Source organism: Balaenoptera musculus, chromosome 8 (assembly GCF_009873245.2).
Source record: "Balaenoptera musculus isolate JJ_BM4_2016_0621 chromosome 8, mBalMus1.pri.v3, whole genome shotgun sequence".
Taxonomy (NCBI): Eukaryota; Metazoa; Chordata; class Mammalia; order Artiodactyla; family Balaenopteridae; genus Balaenoptera; species Balaenoptera musculus.
In genome coordinates this window covers 73046653-73068821 of record NC_045792.1, presented here as the reverse complement: position 1 = coordinate 73068821, position 22169 = coordinate 73046653, and the positions used below count along the sequence as shown (strand labels likewise).

The 22169-nt window shown below is 34.1% G+C and overlaps 1 protein-coding gene across 2 annotated transcripts in view; it reads right to left on the bottom strand.

The window, feature by feature from the left end:
* PRMT3 (protein arginine methyltransferase 3) overlaps window positions 1–22169 on the bottom strand; it is a 142856-nt gene that overhangs the window by 57345 nt on the left and 63342 nt on the right. For both annotated transcript variants that reach the window (XM_036862275.1, XM_036862274.1), the window contains exon 11: window positions 6365–6443. In XM_036862275.1, the coding sequence (XP_036718170.1) occupies window positions 6365–6443 (79 nt within the window). The remainder of the gene's footprint in view (window positions 1–6364; window positions 6444–22169) is intronic.

Genomic DNA, 22169 nt, shown 5'->3' with positions numbered 1-22169 from the left:
GAAATGCCTCACAAACTTTTGGACACTAAAGGATAAGACTGAGATGCATAAAGAAACAATTCCTAGTAAACACTAGCATCACTGCTTGTATATAAATAACCAGAGAGGAAAAAGGTTTAGAACGAAAGGAGATAATAAATAAATCAAAATAGACTGTCCTTTTTACAATATATGTGAACCACATGGAGAAAGACTTCAGTGAAATAATAGTCAACAATACAATGACTGACATGCATAAATAATTTGGGAGTTGAATAAGCTTAAAAAATTAATTTATATAATAAGGTTATCTTAAAAATTAACTATTTATTTGGAAATTGGAACATTTTCTCATTGTTAACTTATAATAAATGTATAAATAGTGATTAGGCCCACATTCTAAAGCTTAACTAGGCTAAAATGTTGCTGCAATATGCATTGAAAAATTATAATATGAAAAAAAGTAGAAAATGACACTACTGCAATATCACTGAACAGAACAAAAATAATAAATGTGGGAAAAATAGATTTGAAGATGAGGAAGTACACAGTAAATTATGGAAATACTAAAGAAACCTCTACGCACTATGAGACAGTGTTAGTGGCTGATGACACTGAGGTATGTACTATACAAACATCAGGTGATAATACCATGATGCCTAAATTCATTTCAAAACTTTTATAAGGTATAAACTTAACACTAATCTCATGTTTACCAGCTATAACTCAGGAGGAGAATTAACATTTATTGAGCAACTATTTTACGTCAAGCATCTCATTTAGACTTTTGATTGATTCTATAAAGCTGGATTATAATCCTCATTTTTCAGATAAGGAAACTGAAATTCAGAAAAGTTAAGTAACTTGCCCAAATTACTGGTCTTCATCAGCTAACTAGGTAACTAATCATCTGATGAAGCAGGGATTTAACTCAAGGTCTGACTGCAAAATCTTTATGCTTTCCATTTATTCATGATGCCATATTTTATGCTTTTCAAATGGAAAAAAAGGAAAGAGGAACTCGACTATCCCACAGTAAATGAGCACCTGTTGGAAAAGAAAGAGGAAGGAAAAAAGGGTTGAGAAAGTTTAGAGATTAATAAAATTTCAGGGCAAAGTGAGGAAAATGGAAACATTCAGCCTTACCCATTCCATCTGAGTAAAGGAATGAGGTGATAAGGCAAAAGAGATCCTAAAAAGGAGAGCAACCAAGCAGAAATGGGGGAGGAGTCAGTAAACTCTACAGCTCAGCTTTCTACAGAGAAGGAAATAGTAAGAAAAGTATATTTGTAAACCTGGACTTTATAACAGAGGCAATTTCTTATTAGCATAGATCAGGTTTCCAATGAAAATTCTAATGCAAAACCTGAGAGAGACAGATCTGTCAGTGTATATAGTACATATCTGCCACTATTTTGCTGCCCCCTCTCTGAACTGTTTGAGAGATTTCCTATGTTGAGGCAGGGCCTACTTCCCTCTATAAAAGCTGAAAATGACAAAAACTTGCTTTCCCTCCCTCCCTCCCTTGCAAGTTAGGCATGAGCTCAGGACTTAGGCTCTACTAATGATATACACCTAAACCTGTGTCTACTTTTCAGAGGCAGCAATACCTACTGCTGGGTACGTCTTAAATAAATTCTTACGACAGGACTCTTCCCCTAGATTTTGGTTCAAGAAGATCTGACGTGGAGTCTGAAGATCCGTATTTTTCACAAAAGGCCCCAGTGACTGTGATGGTCTGCCAAGATTAGGAAACACTGACTTAGGAAACGGCTGTCTTAGTAACTTGCTTTGTACTGAACATAGTGCTCAACTTTATAATCCTGACAACTATAAATCAGAGAAGATGTACACTCTGAAGGACCTCATAAGAAAGTTGAGTTTTGTTCTGACCATATGAGGGGGGAAGAAACCTTTCATTTTCCTTGCAATGAAAGGCAATGAAAACAACATTCTTTTCCAGTACCATGGAAGATGTCTCCTTTAATGGGCGCCTACATTTCTATGCAACAATTATGATTTTACAAAACTATTATTAGTTCTGAGGAAGTTTCAAAGCAACGAATTATTTCTTTGTGCTCCTACAATTTCCATTGGTCCAAATCTGGAGGATGTCAACCCTGATTACTTGAATAAAGTGGAGTCTGCTAGGCTTCTGCATGGAAATTTACTCTTTTCTCTTTTGTAATTAGTAGATATTTTGTGGGGAGATTCTTGGAAACTAACTAGGTAAATATTCCATTCTTAAACTTTCAGATTATTCATTTTATATATAAAAACCTTTTCAGTAGCTATGAAGATGGGCATGACTTTGCTCCTTAATGCTAAGCCCTATTCATATAATTATATAATATTTTGCCCAAATTCCCTTTTGTTTGGTATCAATATCATGACTTTTTTTCTATTTGCCTGAGTATCTTTTTTAACCCAAGTTTAACTTTTCTATATAATTTTGTTTTAGGTGTGTCACTATGTAGCGCACAGAATTGGGTTTTCTCTTGTGATCCGATCTGAAATATTTTCATTTAATAAATGAATTTAGTCCATTTACATTATTGATATGAGAACTTTTTCTTGTTCACAACTCTACCATTTTATATTATTCTGTATCTGTAGTTTTTGTTTTATTTTGTTTTTTAAGTAGTTCAACTACATGGTCTTTTTGCTTTTTTCCTAAGTATTAATTCTTTTATTTACGAAGTTTGCTTTTTTGTTCTAGTAGCTAACTTTATAATTACAACCTTACAGAATATCTTTAGTTGTCTATTTTTAACAGTATTTACTAATCTCCTATTGTGAGTAATGATAAAGTTAGTATATTTCCTTGTTCTTACCTTTCCTTTCCTCTTCTTAATCACCCAATTATTTTTTTAATTACAAAAAGAGATGTATTGATAATACTAACAACAATTACAGAAGTAGGTATAGAGTTAGTACAGAGTTTTAATATATTTTTCAAAATAGCTAGAAATCAAATTATGTCATAATTCATTTGACCTGAAGGAGGTGGAAGATGCTGCTTCATTGTTTTTTTTTTAATTAATTTATTTATTTTTGGCTGTGTTGGGTCTTCGTTGCTGTGCGTGGGCTTTCTCTAGTTGTGGTGAGAGGGGGCTATTCTTTGTTGCAGTGCACGGGCTTCTCATTGCGGTGGCCTCTCCTGTTGCAGAGCACGGGCTCCAGGTGTGCGGGCTTCAGCAGTTGTGGCACGTGAGCTCAGAAGTTGTGGCTCACGGGCTCTAGAGCTCAGATTCAGTAGTTGTGGTGCACAGACCCAGGTGCTCCGCAGCATGTGGGATCTTCCCAGAGCAGGGCTCGAACCTGTGTCCCCTGCATTGGCAGGCGGATTCTTAACCACTGCGCCACCAGGGAAGCACTCATTTTTTTTTTTTTAAGTCATCTCTATTGAGGTAAAATTTACACGCAGTAAAACTCACTCTCTGTCCTTTCTGGTGTATAATTCTATGTGATTTGATAAATACATAGAGTTATACAATCACCACTACAATCATGATACAGACAGGATCAACGACCACAAGCCTCACCATTGAATTTTAATCAACAATATCATTTTAATATTACCTCTGTAGTGCTAAATGTGCTCTAATGCTATTACTTGAGTTGTCAGCTTTAAATGATATCCCATAAATTCCTATTAAAGATAAATCCATTTTAAGTATACACACTTTCCCACCTACCTCCTGCATTCCCTTTACAATTTTTGTGAGATGTGGTATTTGACACTTTTAGGGTATAAAGCATTTACATTCTATTCTGTCATCCTAAAATATACATTGGTTTTCGTCTTAATTCCTTGTAAAAATATGCATTGATCTCAACCTAACATTTTCTTGGTTTTGCTCCTGATCTCTTGGTTGGCTGAATGTAAAACACAACAATTTCTGATACACAATTAGTAAGTCTTAGCTAATAATAGAAGAAAATAGTAAATCCACTTTCACTAACTTTACAAAACTTAAAAAAGTTTTTTTTTTATTTGGCCGCACTGAGTGGCTTGTGGGATCTTAGTTCCCTGACTAGGGATCAAACCTGGGCTCACAGCAGTGAAAGTGCAGAGTCCTAACCACTGGACCGCCAGGGAATCCTCACAAAGCTTTATTTTTATTAGTGATAACAGTAGTAAATGAGTACCTCCTAAAGTACTGTGGAATTGCTTGGTGATAAGGAGCATGAATACTCAAGTTATTGGCTGAGTGTGTTTTATAAAGGCTTTACTCCATGCCATTAAATATAAAGTGAGACATAAACTGAACCTGGATTCATGTAAAAATAAATTGTGGTCCCTTCATGCTTATATGGTCTCCAATAGTCTCCCTCTCTCATAATTTAATCATTCTTTCTAAAATCTTGACATTGTTAATTGCTTAATAAATCCTTCCTTCAGAAAAACATGAAAGAAAACTTTGTTTATTCATCAAGGCATACTCAAATACACAAAATAGGCTAAACCACTTCATGTTACTCATTTCTGACTTTTCCTACTTTTCTTGATTCTTTTAACAAGTAACATTCAACAGCACTGCTTATGAAGTTAAATGCTGACCTCTCTTCAATATACCTCCATATTATCTTAGTGCTAACAGCAGTTAAATAAAAATATGGAAAGAGCTAGAATAAAGCCTCCACTTTATCCCTTTGATGATGGGAAATAGCTCTGCCACTGTTTCAGCTATAACCTCATTATTCACATGGCTGTAAGTTCTTAATCAATTTCATCAAGAATTCAATTTAAATGTATTAAGTTGCTGTCAGTCCTTCAGTAAGATCAATGAACACCACTCAGGGAGGTATGCAAACAGTTTTCTGAATCTTCCCTAGATCAACTTCAAGGCAAGAATTAGATTCAATAAAATGCACTTTAGTAAAGAAACAACAAGGGATAGTGAAAAGAACAAGAATACTGGAGTCTGGCAGATCTGAGTTTAGAAAAAAAAAAAATTCAAGGCTCGGACACTTAATATGTACCATCCAGGACACCTATGTTTCTAAAATCTCAATGGGCTGTTGTGAGGATTACATGTAATAAGATAAATAAAGGTACAGTATATTATTTGGCAACTATTGGGCAATCAACAAATGGTAGATAATATTAGTTTTTAGTCATTAAGTGTAGTTGTCTTTAAAAAACAATCACGGCAATTATTGAGAGATACAGCCAATTGTTGCAGGGTAAAATATATCTAAAAGTTCTAGCCACGTTCACGTCAGAGATCAGAAGCGTATCTTGAAATGGTTGCAGGAAATACAGTGATAAAATGAGAGCATTTTGAAAAACAAAGGCAATCTATTTAAATGCTATTATAAAAAGAACTCAACTGTACTGGAGAATTTTCTCTGTGCTTTATGTTTTGGCCTTACTGATTTTTACTGCCAAAGTAATTTCATTGAACATGGACGGGCAGGAGGCATAAGTATGGTCAAGTGCTTTATGTCACCAGTTCAAAATGTATCCTCCTTTTCACCCACTTTTATATAACAGTTTTATCAACTGTACTCTGACCATGGAAGTGATTTATTGGTTCTGAAGCTTTGAGAAAGGGAAAGTACAGGGAAAGGTGAATGAAGGGAGACATGCTATTCAATTCAGTTTTAATGATTCAATGCAAAAAACATGTATGATGTTCTATCTATGTTCCAGGAGCTGTGGAGCTCAGTGAAGAGCCAAAGATGAGCAAAACATAATCCCTGAGCACACTTATTTGTAAACAACTGTTCACGGCAGAAAGCCTGTAAAAACACAATCTCACTTTGAGTACGCAGAGCTAATATGATTAAAAGTTCACCATGGCCATGAAAAGGAAGCCTTCCAAATTTATTGGGATCTACTTAAAAATACTGATTGGGTATACTGTGGTTTAAAAACTTAGTAGAAACCACTCACTACTTAAATGCACTTGTTAAAATTACAAAGAAGCCAGGTTTATACATTCAGTGAAGTCATGGAATATTTGCTACCAAAGTGAATGATCTCCAACCTAGTATGAAACATTCTTTTGGGAAAAAACAAAAACAAAAACAAAAAAACAAAAAAACAACCCAAAAAACCCTAAATGTCACAAAGATTAAAAATCAAAGAGTCTCTGTTAGATTTTTATTTGAATATCAAAAAGCTTCCGAATCTAGTCCTTAGTATTTTTATTAAAAGTGTTCATGAGAATGCCATTAATTTAAGAGTCCTGCATATCTTATATAATGTTCTACTATCAACGGTACACTAAACAAATGTCTTAAAGCTTCCTCTGATGGAAATGTCTTTCATCTCTATTGGGAACTTCTCAGTCATGCATAGTTTATTTGAAATCCAAAGGTCCATTTGGTCTGCCAGACTAAAATTAGATTACTAAAACTAGAATTTTATACTCACCCGATCCTCCTTTTGCCAAGTATTTGTTCTTTGCATAAAGGACAGAATCTAACATGGACTCAAAAAGAAGAAAATAGCCCTGTAGAAAAAAAGAAAAAATGGATTTTAGAAAAGTGCAGTATCATCATATGCAGATCAATTTAAATATCTGGCTAGTGTTTTAATGGAAAATATACTTTTTGTCTCTACCATATAATATTCTGTAAAGTTTGAAATTATTTTTTGCAGTAAATTCTCCACATAATAATTATTAGAAAATCAGGCCAGGGAATGGACTTGAGGACATGGGGAGGGGGAAGGGTAAGCTGGGATGAAGTGAGAGAGTGTCATGGACATATATACACTACCAAATGTAAAATAGATAGCTAGTGGGAAGCAGCCGCATAGCCCAGGGAGATCAGCTCGGTGCTTTGTGACCACCTAGAAGGGTGGGATATGGAGGGTGGGAGGGAGGGAGGGAGATGCAAGAGGGAGAGATATGGGGATATATGTATATGTATAGCTGATTCACTTTGTTATAAAGCAGAAACTAACACACCATTGTAAAGCAATTACACTCCAATAAAGATGTTTAAAAAAGAAAGAAAAGAAAATCAGGCCAGGGTACAAAGTGGATCCAGAAAGTCCAGAAAGTTTATTACAGCAGAATGTACTGAACCTTCTCTACCTGTGCTTCCACTTTCTAGACTATTATTTCTTCCACATTAAAAGGAAACTTTCAGATAGAAATTGTTAATGTATCCAATAATTTCCTGGAATACTGCAATATTAATCTAGAGCAATAGTCCTTAACTAGATTTTGTCCCTGGGGGACATTTTTGATTGTCACAACTGGGTGGGGGGCAACACTGATAAACGTCCTTCACTGACACGGGACGGCCCCCAAACAAAGAAATGTCTGATCCCAAATGTCTATAGAGCTAAGGCTGAGAAACTGTGGTCTGGAACACCTTTTCCCAAAATGTTTCCTGCCCAAGGACATTCTCTTTGAAGAGTTTTTTTTTTTTTAAAAAAAAAGGAGGGGAGAGGTGAGAAAGACCAGATGCTATATCCTCCTCATAGAGATTCATAATGCACATCAGCACATTAACAGTTCTGAGAAGTGTTATGGTAAAGAGGATGGCTGAACAAATTCTAAACAAGTATTACCCACGTTTTAACTAGAAACCTCTTTTTTTCTATTTAACATGTATCAACACCTTGCACAACTATGTTGTTTGAAATACATTTCATGAAACTCGGCCCCAGTGTGCTCCAGACTCTGGAGAACACTTGACTCCTCCACCAAGAAAGGCTAATCACAGCACAAATGAAAAGATAATCTGCCACTACTGCTGTCACAAACGCAGTACATTCTAATAGTATGCTATACACTTTATTATAGAAATGATAAAGTAATCATGAGTGAGAGATCAATGCCAGTTTCTGTCAGTCTTCTTCTGGGGCCCATCCTCCAATAGCCCTGAGCAGCAGGGAAAGTCAAGCGTTCAGCACAGTGCTTAGCACATAATACACCCTATTATGGCTAAGGGTTAACCAAAATGAATGTTACCCTCATGTCAGCATTCTAAATCAAAACTGTTCTCACTCATTTGTTCTGTGCACAAATAACTAAGAGGATCAATACACAACACCGTGAACAAAAATGTTTTAAATGTTTCTCTAGCACAGGAAAAACCTGCAAACCCAGAATGGATAATCTTCCCAAGAGATAAACAGCAAATTTAAATTTACAGAAAATACAGCTCTAGCGCTTGAATCACTTATAAAGGAACCTAATTAAATTGCTGCTAGCAACTCTACATTGGCATTTACCTTCTCACATTTACCAACACACTAATCCACTGATAAGAAAATAATTGCCTACAAAAGACAGACTTAGCAACAAAACTCTTTTATTACTGTGTTTACACTAGGATAATTAAGGATTTGGTGGAAACTGCTTTCCTGGATAGAGCACTTCAGTAAAATGTCTAACTCTTATAAGTTAGTTCCTCATTAATATCATCTGTGTATCAAAGCACAAGAGCCTTCTGGAATTCAACTAAGAAATCTTTATCAATCTGACATAATTCATGCAGATCTATGAACACAAATGCTTATAAATAAGCATTCATCAGTTGATTAAAGTGAATTATAACTTTTGCCAAAAAAATTATTTAAAGAGGAAGCATCTATTTACCTAAGAGGAAAAAGATCAGCTGGTAAAACATGTTAATAGGCTGGGGAAAAAACGGTCCTTATTTGGAAGATTGTTGCATGTTAAAACATTAAAATAAAATAAAATCACATTTTCGTACAAATTGAGTATTCATTATAGTCCAATCTTGTTTGGAAGGGGGCAAAAAGTATAGTGTGTTACTGATCTGGCACCATGTCAAACTGTTTCTAGTATTATTTTTTCAAAGTAGCTAGTTAAATCCAAGTATTTTCCCTCTGTAAGTTCAAACTCCATCTTACTTCCATATACTACAATCAAACCAAAAAAGTCTTTTCGATCAATAACTGAAAGTAGCTCCTTCTAGCAACAGGCTCGTTTATTGCATTTAAGATACAGTTATAATTAGCCATTCATCTGAGATTAAATAACCATATTTTAAATCGGTACTATGGTCAATACCAATAGAACCAATTTAGAGGGTGGACTCTTGGATTTAAATCCTAGAGGAGCTTCTTTCTCTATGTGACGTTGGGCAAGTTTACAAATGAAGAAACGGAGACTCAGCGACGTTAAGTGACAATAACAATGGTATTCTACACCACAGAGCTGTTATGAGAACTAAATATGTTAATACATGTAAAAAGGTTTAGAACAGTAAACCTAATTAGTTTAACTAAAAAAAATTAAGAGCTACTTAAAAATATTTGTAAAGGCTAGTGAGAATTTTTAAATTACATTTAATACATTAGAGAATGAAGGCTTACCAGATTGTCCAGAATTATATAATACTTAGTGAGTGAATGGTCCTATATTAAAATCCACGAGTCAGAACTAAAATTCTTTTTTTCCCCCCCAGGAGTCACTTTTTTTTTTCAGACCAGCCAAGACTATACGCATGTGTGTGCATACAAAAAATAAAGATAAAAGATAAGAAACCTTTCTTTAAAATGCTTGAAATTTCTTTAAAATTAAGAAACAAAATTTTAAACCCAATCGAAATAATTTGATCAGGTTGGCCAAATTAGTGCCAATTCCAACTTTAAGATTCTTCTTGCAAAGACAGAGAGATTTGTTTCCCTGGGCTAAAAAAGTTAATTTTACTTAATCCTCTGAACTTTAGTATTTATACTTAAGACTTTCCTACATGTCTGCTTCCATTTAAAATAATAAACACCAATAAGCACTTTTCCACATACCCCATAATGATCACCTTAGCTAAGATCAGAATCCTGATCAAACAATATCAGAGAGTTTCTAAGGTTCTAACTATTTAAACAATGTAATTTTCACATTAGAGACATCAGTACTAGCAAGGTTAAGTGAGGTATTTTAGGTCATGTAGCTGGAAAAATAATACCGGACAATTTTCAGATGCCCTCATAAACACTGGCCTTAAGATTCAATTCCCAATGCTGCTAACTAAACTCAACAAGAGATAAGGGTGCAAACAAACAAAACAAAGATAATCATCCTCGGCAGCAAAAACATCCTTTCATAAATGCCATGTCTTTACTTCCCATTTTTTAGAGTCAGCCAACATTATGAGGTCAGACAGTTTCTGAAAGCAAATAATCAAATGTTTTTGTTGATACATGTAAAGGATTTAGCAGAGTGCCTGGCACAGAGTTAACATATAAAACCTATAAAGGACCATTTTGTATAACTCTAATTTGGCAGAAGTCATCATATGGGGTCAGCTACCATGGGGCAAACTGGGCTAAAATGGATTGAAGCAGAAGGCTAAAGCAAGTCTTTCTTTTTTCGTCTTTTCCCATTCCATTTTTTTCTCCTTTTTCTCTCTTCATTGGTGTATAATTAAATACTTTATTTCTGACAATAACTTTTTTATTTCTGTAGCAAGATATTTCTTGTATATGACAAGGCTTCTATTCTGTCAAAGCAGTTTCTAAACTTTACGTTAAAGAATAACTAAACTAGCAAATCAGTAGAAAAGCATTCCTTCAAAACAAGAATAGATTATACATATTCATATTTAGTCTATCTACTAAATATGCCACATTATGACTATGATTATGATTTTGGCCACGTCGCGAGGCTTGTGGGATCTTAGTTCCCCTACCAGGGATCGAACCTGGGCCCCAGCAGTGAAAGCGCCAAGTCCTAACCACTGGACCCAGGGAATTCCCAAGCCACATTATTTAATACTCAATGAAGACTGACAATTTTACTGGTCATTTATTTCACTCAGTATCCAGATATCTGCTCAACTATTACCTCCTCAAAAGGGATTTTCCTAATGTCTCCACATAAAATATCTTCTTTTTCCCTCACCAAACTCTGTCTCTTTACCCTGCTTTGTACTCTATCATAGCACTTAAAATTGGCTATTTTAAAATGCTGTTTTGCTTTCTAAAATTAAAATTCTCAAATAATAACAGTGGTGAAAACTGTCAAAGTTCATAGTATTAAGTGTTCTTTTATGGAATATCTTATTTAATTCTTCCCTAAAGCACATGTTATTGTTATTTCCATTTAACTAATGAGGAAATTAAGGCTTAGAAACGTTAAATAACCTAAAATCCTAAGACTTAAAAAAAACAGCTCACAGTCACAGAAACAGTTGAACAAGTCAGAATTTGGAACCTTGGTCTATCTGACTACAGAGGTCAAGTTCTGAATAACTATTCTATGTTGCTTCTTAAATTCATTTACCTGATTGAAAATAAGACTTGGTATTTGTATTATATTATACTACATTTGTAATTAAGGACTCAAGTGTTCTGAAATAAGAAAATTCCCATAGAGCATATTAAACAAGATTAGAACTTACAATAGGTATCTGATTAATAATATTTCAGCGTGAAAGCTTATTTGGCAAGTGGCTGTTAGCCACCATTCACTGTGAAAAATATTACTTTAGAAAATCAATGAATATACTAGAATATATGTAGAAACAAAACTTAACATTCGTGAGATAAATGAAAACGTCTAGTTAAAAATATTAGCAGGTGAAAAGTTTCATATATGGATTGCTTGCGGTTCCTGTCCTTTCTCTCCACTTTCCACTTTGCTAAGCTTCATTTTACTATAGGCTCCCTACGTGATAGAATAGGCTTTAATTTCCTGGGAATTGTCCTTGGTTCTGAACCAAGTCATTTATTACTGATATCAGAAGGCTTTGCTCCAAATGCCCTGCTCATCTGCAGTGTAATTCAGACTGTAATTTCACAGGCTGCTGCCTCACCTGTAGGGGTGCCATCTGGAAGAGAATTATACCCAATACTTCTCCCATGATGCTCATGGGGCACTTTTCTTCCCAAACTGACATTCACTTTTTAAAATTAAAATTTGCATTTACACTTCAAAAATTAATAACTACAAAAGGAACACACTGGATCAAATCTGGAACTAGAAGAACCATTAACATTATTCACTGAAATAGGAACCTTATTTTAAAATGCCTTCTCATGGTATCTTCTTGGAATAGATAAATTAATGATAAAAGAAACTTGTGATATCTTCAGAATAAGGTGCTTCTCTTGACTAATTGTTTTTTCAGTTCAAATAACTGAATTACTGACACACGCTTAGGCAGAATTAACTATTTTAAAAAGTGAGGAAAGGGGAAGGCAACAATAAAATGACAAGTTTATGTGTAGAAAGTCTAGTGACAGTCAATAATCTGGATTTAAAGATAAAAAATAAAGATTTATTTTAAAATATTTAAAGATTACTTCCAACAAATAAATAAACCTGTGAAATCTAATCTCGAATTCTTAAGTACATTTCTGAAGCATAATAAATATCTGATGACTTCTTTTTCAATACTCCTCTCAATTCTATAAGATTTACTACAGATAGAATGTTATCCAATGTGACTGGGACTAGTAGTCAGTTAACTGAAAACAACATGTTTTAAGTAAAAACATACAAATGTAGATTTGTTTACCAATATTACCAATATTCACTTGCCAAGTGGAGAATCCTTCAATCCTATAATTCCCACCCTCATTCCTAAGTCCTTCACAATTGTTTTAGTGCTTTATTTTACAACAATTTTTTTCTTACAATATTGTTCAATAGTTTATGTTAGTATTAACTGATTTTTCATAAATAAGTAGGCAAACAAATACAGTAAGCTCTTGGTAAACAATACAATCCAACTGATAGGAGCAGAAGAGGAGCAGCACACTAAAGGTACCTCATTAGCCTAAGTGTTCAGGTAGCCATAGGAATCTAGCAGGTGTTATACAAAGAGAACGCAAAGCATCATTAATTTGGTGAATTAAACGCAGCTTGGTTAGGAAGCTTCAATTGTACATGCATGTGACAAAGTATACTGTCATGATGTCACCTTTTAAGGGAAAACTTCCTTGATGCCTCAGACTAGGTCAGGTGGCCTGTATAATATCATCTAAGTTGAGGTATGAGTTATTATCAATGCATAGAAATGAGAACTCTAAAACAGGGTTTCTTAACCTTGGCACTACCAACATTTTGGGCCAGATAATACTTCCTTGTAGGGGCTGTTCTGTCCACTGTAGGGTATTTACGCAGCACTCTCCTCCAGTCCCTATCTCTCCTGAACTGTTGTAACCTAACATGTTTCCAAGACATTTCCCATTACCCATATATCCCAGGGGAGGGCAAAATTAGACATGCTCCCTCCACTGCTGAGAATCACTGCTCTAGAGATGTAACAAAAATAATTAGATAAGCATTTTCTTCTCATCTACAGTGCTCTCTGCTAGAAATGTACCAAACTGAAGATTTTACAGAATATGCCCGATCTTGTCTGATCTTAGAAGATTTAAAGGATGTAAAAGAACCTCTATTTACTTCACTGTTATATTTATAATAGCCTTAGACATTGAACATCTAAAGTGAAAGTTTTTTCAGTGATTCCCAAGCCTGTGATTTGACTCTTTCACCTTAAAATGTGCTAATACTAACCATTTTATTTATCAAAAATATGATAAGGAAGTTACATGAGAATTTTAAAGTAATTATGTAAAATACTTTTGGGTAAGATACTTTCCTTACTGATAACTCTACAGTAACCGAGACATATTACATTACACTCTCACACACCTGGAAAAATGCAAGGCGGCCGATGATATCAAGCAACAAGAATATCTGTATCCTTTGCACTCATAAAATGGGTAAAAAAATAATGCTTTGAACATGAACACACAGACATCTTTGTTCAATGTTTTATGTATTTGGTTAAGATAAATTTCTTAAAGCAGAATTTCTGGATTAAAGGATATGCACATTTAAAATTTTGATCTGTGTCATAAAACTGCCCCATAGAAAGACTATGACAATTTTTACTACCAGAACTACATGAGTGTACTAAAAACTTAAATGTAAATGGGGAAGGTATGAAGTTTTATACACACACACACACACACCTCCATCTTCTGGGCAGGGGGAAGTACTAACCATAAAGAAAAAGACTAATAAATTTGACTATGTTAAAATTTAGAATCTCTGCTCATCAAAAGACATCAGAAGAATAAAAAATAAGTCATAGAGTTTGGAAAGATAACACACACATTTCCATCTCCAACAAGGAACAGTAATCAACAAGAAAAACGCGGGCAACCCAAAAGAAAAATGGGCTAAAAAAATTATATACAGTTACGAGCCAGGAAATCACCAATAACCGTATGCAGAGATGCTGAACTTCATTAGTAATTCAAACACAATGAGACTACGTAATGACTACCAGATTGGCAATAATTAAAAAGTCATGCAGTATACAGTGTGGCAAATCTATGGGGCAATGAGGTAAAAATACTTTGATCCATCCCTTCTTCCCTTCCTATTCTTATTTTTTGAAGTATAGTTGATTTATACAAAGTGGTGTTAGTTTCAGGTGCACAGCAAAGTGATTCAGTTATACATACATACATGTATATTTTTTTCAGATTCTTTTCCATTATAGGTCATTAGAAGATATTGAATACAGTTCCCTGTGTAAACAGTAGGTCCCTGTTATACATATATTTATATTATATATGGTAGTGTGTATATGTTAATCCCAAACTCCCAATTTATCACCCCTCCTTCCCCTTTGCTAACCGTAAATTTGTTTTCTATGCCTGTGAGTCTGTTTCAATTTTGTAAATAAGTTCATTTGTATCTTTTTTTTTTTAGATTCCACATATAAGTGATATCATGATATTTGTCTTTCTCTTACGTGAGTTAATATAATCTCTAAGTCCATCTATGTTGCTGCAAATGACATTATTTCATTCTTTTGTATGACTAATATTCCATTGTATATATATGCTACATCTTCTTTATCCGTTCATCTATCAATGGACTTTTAGGTTGCTTCCATGTCTTGGCTATTATAAATAGTGATGCTATGAACATTTCGGTACATGTATCTTTTCGAATTAGTTTTCTCCAGATATACACCCAGGAGTGGAATTGCTAGATCATATGGCAACTCTATTTTTATTTTTTAAGGAACCTTCATTCTGTTCTCCACAGTGGCTGCACCAATTTACATCCTCACCAACAGCATAGGAGGATTCCTTTTTCTCCACACCCTCTCCAGCATTTATTGTTTGTAGACTTTTTGATGATGGCCATTCTGATCAGTGTGAGGTGATACCTCATTGTAGTTTTGATTTGCATTTCTCAAATAATTAGCACTACTGAGTACTTTTTCATGTGCCTGTTGGCCATCTGCATGTCTTCTTTGGGGAAAGATACATCTGTATTTCTAAAACAATACCCCAATCCTGCACAGTGATTGAAAAAAATCATTAATTATAACTGGAAATTCTACTCTTAAAAATACAACTAAATTACTTGCTAGCACTTTTATCGATGAGAATTAATTAAGTTATATGTAACATGGTGGTCCTACAAAACTCGTAAATTATAGATGTTTGAGGCTACAGGAAAGATGAACTCTATTAACAGTATGATTCAGGGCTTAAAGAAAAAGATCTCATTCCGTTTCCTGCACCAATGCATTTTAGGAGCTCCTGATCCTCTAAGTACAACATATACGCCAGAAGAAAAACAAGAACATCTAGTTAGATGCGTCAGTAAGCTGTCTTTCACCTTGAGAGCCATTTGCTAAAGCTAGTAAATAAACCTGGAAAAACAGGAGATAAAAGCCATGGTCCAGCCAAAGTGAGGAATGTTAAGACCCAAATAACAAAACAGAGACAACCAAATATATCTACAGAGTAAAAGTAAATTTAAAATCTCACCTGCTGCCACCCTGCTCCCTCCCCGACAACCCAGTTTAGAACGTTGGTGCTGGATGGTCAAACACATACTCCCCCCCCCACCCCACCCACGTCTCCAGTAATTCTTAACATAAGCCAGTCCTCATGCAAATATACAACCCTAATTTACAATGTCTAGGTGGCAGGAAAAACCTCAGCAATTTAAAAGTGATTCTGCAACATACTCTGTTGTTAAGACCGTGAAAAAACAGGTATTCTCATACTACTGTTGGTAAGAAAGCAGAATGGTAAGGTAAGTGCTGAGGAGAATTTGGCAAAAACTGTTAAGATTGCATACGCATATGAATTAACCCTTTGACCCATCAATCCCACTTCCAGGAAAATGAAAAGAAATATGTACAAGAATGGTCAACACAGTATTAGTTGTAACAGCAAAAGAATGATAGATATTTAAATGAGAGTTATAAACATTATATTTATCTGTACAATGGAGTATTATATAGCCATAGAGAGGAATGAGGTGTATCTCTCTATAATGATACAGAGTGATGGCCAAGATATAATTTTAAATTTAAAAAGCAAAGCACAGAACAATGCATAGAGTATGTTAACTCTGCATAACACAAGGGTGAAAATATAAATATATACATATCTAATATCTTTTTAATAAACCAAAGGCTAAAAAAAAAAAAAAGTTATCTATTCACTAAGGGACAAAAGGGATGGAACCACATAAATTTTTTTGTAATTAAAACAAAATTAAACTAAAAAAGGAAAAAGAAGCAATTCCCCCAAATTGAAGAAAAAGGAAAGAAATAAATCTGATTGTATGTCAAGTTGGTTACATAACCAGAGGAAAATAATTAATTCAAGTAGCTTTGAAACACAGTATTTAGACTTTGTATCTCCATGAGATATATTCTAGGACAAAAGAAAATATAGAGGGATCATAAACTGCACTAGAAATCTTATTGTTAGTAGTAAAATTGATATAAAAATTTTGAAACTATTATAGGTAAACTATTATATGATAAAGTAAATAAACAATTATTATTTTAAGAATCAAGATTTTCTGCATAGAAGAAAAGAGATACAGTACAAAATTAAAGACTCTAAGTAAAAATTCTATAATCTTAAATTGGAAATATCAGTGTAAACTCATGGTTTTTTTTAATATTAAAAAAAATAGCGGGCTTTCCTGGTGGCGCAGTGGTTGAGAATCTGCCTGCTAATGCAGGGGACACGGGTTCAAGCCCTGGTCTGGGAAGATCCCACATGCCGCGGAGCAACTAGGCCCGTGAGCCACAATTACTGAGCCTGCGCGTCTGGAGCCTGTGCTCCGCAACAAGAGAGGCCGCGATAGTGAGAGGCCCGCGCACCGCGATGAGGAGTGGCCCCCGCTTGCCTCAACTAGAGAAAGCCCTAGCACAGAAACGAAGACCCAACATAGCAATCAATCAATCAATAAATCTTTAAAAAAAAAAAATAGCTATACCTATCCACTAAGAACAACATACAACCAATGGCAGTCCAGTAGCAATGAGCACTCCTAGAACCCAGACTGTGATCTCTATATATACCGTTTTCCAATGAAAGAACCAGGATTCTTTGATTCCATGTTTAGGCAGTATAAAATGACTGTAAAATATCTTATAGTACCAGAAAGTATAATCTGAAACATAAACATATTCATATTTTGTTTTTCATTATTATATTGAAGACAACTAGGAATTGTTAAAGGGATATAAGAGGACAGTTCAAATGTCATTAGCTAAAAATAGGCCAATTCGAACACCAAAAATAGTAATTACAATGGTTCAAAACACATCAAATATGTTAAAAATCCATGAGTTCATAATGACACTAAGAACAAACCAAAAAAATCCCTTTAGAAAATGCTAGAGAAACAGTTCATTATTCTGAAAATGGTAAGTAGAAAATATCTGGCATTTATCCCCTTTTTCCTATATAAACTATAGTTCATAACCAAATGTTTGATGAGAGAGTACTTACAGAATAACTTCACCTAACAAATAAAGAATAAATGATATAATTAGAATATCACAATTTTACACCTTCTAATGAAATAATGAATCTAAGAAATCATTTTCAATGAATTCTAAAATCTTGAAGTCAAAGGCTGATAGGGAACTTTATAATAAGTAGATTAGGCTGACAACTCCAAAAGCAATGATCAATCTCAATGTAAGAGACAGCCAAACACTAAGAGTCCCCCGACTCAATACAATAGAAACTAATCACCACCATCACACATGAAGTGTTCCGGGGGGGAAAACCCCTTGAATTTGTTAATCCTCTATTTCTTGACCTTGTATTTCAAGTTTACAAGAAATACAAGGGATAGAAAAACATATTAAATGACACCATGAGGATGTAATCATCAAAATCCAGAATGTGGAAAATCCTACAGGACAAATGGCCCTGTTTCTTCAAAGAATTGCATGATTAAAAAAAGAGAGGAAGGTGAACCTATAGATTAAGAGATTTTAGATACCAATATTTTGATACCAAGAGCATGATGCATAAAAATAAAAACATAATTTGTACTTCATCAATATTAAAAACTTTTGCTCTGCAAAAGGCTCTGTTAAGAGGACTAGTTACAAAGTGGGAGAAAATATTTGCAAACTACATATCTGATAAAGAACTAGTAAAAAGAACTATCAAACTCAACACTGAAAAAATGATCCAGTTAGAAAATGAACAAAAGACAGAAACACACAATTCACTGAAGAGGAGATACAGACAGCAAATAAATATATGAATATATGTTTCACATCATAAGCCATTAGAGAAATGCAAATTAAAAGCACAATGAGATATAACTACACATCAGAGTGGCTTAAATAAAAAAAATAGTGACAATAGGAAATGTTGGCAAGGATGTGGCAAAACTGGATCACTTATATGTTGCTAGTAGGAATATAAAATAGTACAGCACCTCTGGAAAATAATTTGACAGTTTCTTATAGAACTAAACATACAATTACTACATGATTAGCAATTATACTACTGGGCACTTCTCTGAAAGAAATGAAAACTTATGTTCACACAAAAATCTATACACAAATGTTCATAAAGCTTTATTTGTTACAGCCCCAAACTACTGGATGTCTTTCAAAAGACGAATGGTTAAACCAACTGTGGTACATCCACACCATAGAATAATACTCAGAAATAAGGAACAGACTATTGACACGAGTCGTAATTTGGATGAATTTTCAGTGAATTATGCTAAGTGAAAAAAGCCAATCCCAAAAGGTCAGATACTGTATGATTCCATTTACACAGCATTCTTTTTTTTTTTTTGATGTGGACCATTTTTAAAGTCTTTATTGAATTTGTTACAATATTGCTTCTGTTTTATGTTTTGGTGTTTTGGCTGCCCAAGGCATGTGGGATCTTAGCTCCCCCACCAGGGATCCAACCCCCACCCCCTGCACCGGAAGGTGAAGGCTTAACCCCTGGAACGCCAGGGAAGTCTCCTACACAGCATTCTTGAAAAGACAAAATGACAGAAATTGAGAAAAGATAAGTGTTTACCACAGGTCAAGGCTGGGATTGGACAAGGACAACAGGAGGGCTCCTTGTAGTGAGGGAACTGTTCTGCATCTCAATGGTATCAATATCAGTATCCTGGTTGTGCCACTGCATGATAGTTTTTCAAGATGTTATCATTGACAGAAACTGGGTAAAACATACAGGGAATCTCTGTGTAATTTTTTATTTGTATGTGATAATCTACAATTATCTCAAAACCAAAAGCTTAATTAAAGATTTATGAAACAAATTAATCAAATGCAGTTATGTGGACATAACGCAGACCCTGATTCAAATCAAATGTAAATAAAAGTAAAATAAAATTCATGAAACAATTAGGGAAATGTGAACACAGACTAGATAGTAAGGAATTTTTAAATATAATACAGAATTGTGACTACATCAATAATTTTGTTTGGCTTAACAATGGTATAATGCATGTACATTTTTAAAAGTCCTTATAGTAAGAGAGAGCAAAAAAATAGTGTGGAGACAAATAAAACAAAAATGGCAAAGTGGTGATAACTGTTAAGTTGGGAGATGGGTTCATGAGGCTCAATGAAACATTCATTCTATATTTTTTACATTGAAAAATTTCCCTAGTAAATTGTTTCCCCAGGCATCTTTCAAAGGATTTTCCACAGATAAAGTTCCTTGGAAAATACACAGCACAACATCAAATAGTTCTGAACACTCAAATAAATAAGAACCAAACACCATGAGTGAGGGCCAATAGAAACAAAAGTTGCAAAGCAGACCTGCAAAAATGACAGATATTGTAATTAAAAAAACAAAATATAAACTAAGAATGTTCATGATTCATGAGATTAAAAGAGGGTTGAAGATAATAATAACAAGCAAAGTTTTAGAAGAACAAAAGAATATTTAAAAAAATAAAATAAAACCCAAACAATCCAATTAAAAATGGGCAGAAGACTTGAATAGACATTTTTCCAAAGAAGACATACAGATGACTAACAGGCACATGAAAAGATGTTCCATATCACTAATTATTAGAGAAATGAGAATTAAAACCACAATGAGAATCACTGACACCTGTCAGAATGGCCATCATTAAAAAGTCTACAAATAACAAATGTTGGAGAGGATGCAGAGAAAAGCAAACCCTCATACACTGTTGGCAGGAATGTTAACTGATGCAGCCACTATAGAAAACAGTATGGAGGTTCCTTAAAAAACTAAAAATAGAACTACCATATGATCCAGCAATTCCATTCCTGGGTATCTATCCAGAAAAAACAAAAACACTAATTCAAAAAGATACATGCACCCCAACGTTCACAGCAGCACTATTTACAATAATCAAGACACGGAAACAACCGAAGTTCCCATCACCAGATGACTAGCTTAAGAAGATGTGATACACACACACACACACACACACATACACACACACACAGGAATATTACTCAGCCATGAAAAGTAATGAAATACTGCCATTTGCAGCAATGTGGATGGACCTAGAGAATTTTATGCTTGGTGAAATAAATCAGGCAGAGAAAGACAAATACTATATATCATTTATATGTGGAATCTCAAAAATAACACAAATGAATGTATATGCAAAACAGAAACAGACTCACAGATATAGGAAACATTACCAAAGGGGAGAGGGAAAGGGGAAGGGACAAATTAGGGGTATGGGATTAACAGACACAAACTACCATGTATAAAATAGATAAGCAACAAGGATATGTTAATAGCAGATGAATTATACCCATTATCCTGTAATAACCTATAACGGAATATAATCTGCAAAAATCCTGAATCACTATGCTGTACACCTGAAACTAACACAATATTGTAAGTCAACTATACTTCAATTGAAAAAAAAAACCTAGAAGTAAAAAAAAAAAAAGGAAAATAAAAAACAATGGATATGTTTAACAGATTAAAAGTAACTTCAGAAAGAATTGGTGGACTGAACTGAAAAAATTATCCAGAATGCAGTCCAGAAAGCCAAAACATTAGAAAATATGAAAAGGTGAGGAGGCATGGAAGATGCAGAAGTCTAATAAATACACAATGGTAACTCTAGAAAGATTTATTAAACAAGATACAAAAAACTCAAACCATAAAGAAGTTTGATAAATTTGATACACAAAAATTAAGAATGTCTATTCATCAAATCATATCAAAAAAATAGTGAACTGACAAGCCACACACTGCCAACAAACATAATTGATAGAGAATAATGTATCTGTCAAGACAAGTTGGGTTACCCTGCATTAACAAACAACATCCAAATAATCACCTAAAACAAAAAAAGATTTATTTCTGGTATTACAGGTTGACAAGAAGCACTGCTTATTATAATCACTCAGGGAGTCACGCAAGTCATAGGGCCACATCTAACTTCAAAGGAGACAGAAAGATAAATTCTCCTATGTGCCCAGAAACAAGGAGAAGCAAAAGATATGAGAATAGCCCTAGTAACAGATTGGTAACTAGAATAAATAAGAAACTCTTTCAGAAAAATAATAAAAAGACAAAAATCCCAAATACAATGATAAGCAAAATAAATGAACAGAAATTTCATAAAAGACAATGCCAAAATGAGCTGTAAGCTCATTTAAAACTGTTAGTTCTTAAACATTTATATAACTGCACTCTAGAATTTCCCTCCCAAATTACATAAAGAAATGAGCAAAAATTAGCAATTAAAACCGGTCAATAATACTGTTTATCTTGAGAACATGTATGCGATGGGTTGTATGTGCTTGGTTATATAAAAGGGTGAGATTTCTTTCTGTCTTTGTAATCTCTTAGTGGATTGCCAGTGATGCATATCATATTCTGGTTTAATGTTTATTTAATAAAATAAAATTTATTTAAAATTGTGTTCCTTCTCTTTTAAAAAATATAGTCACAACAGAACTGAACC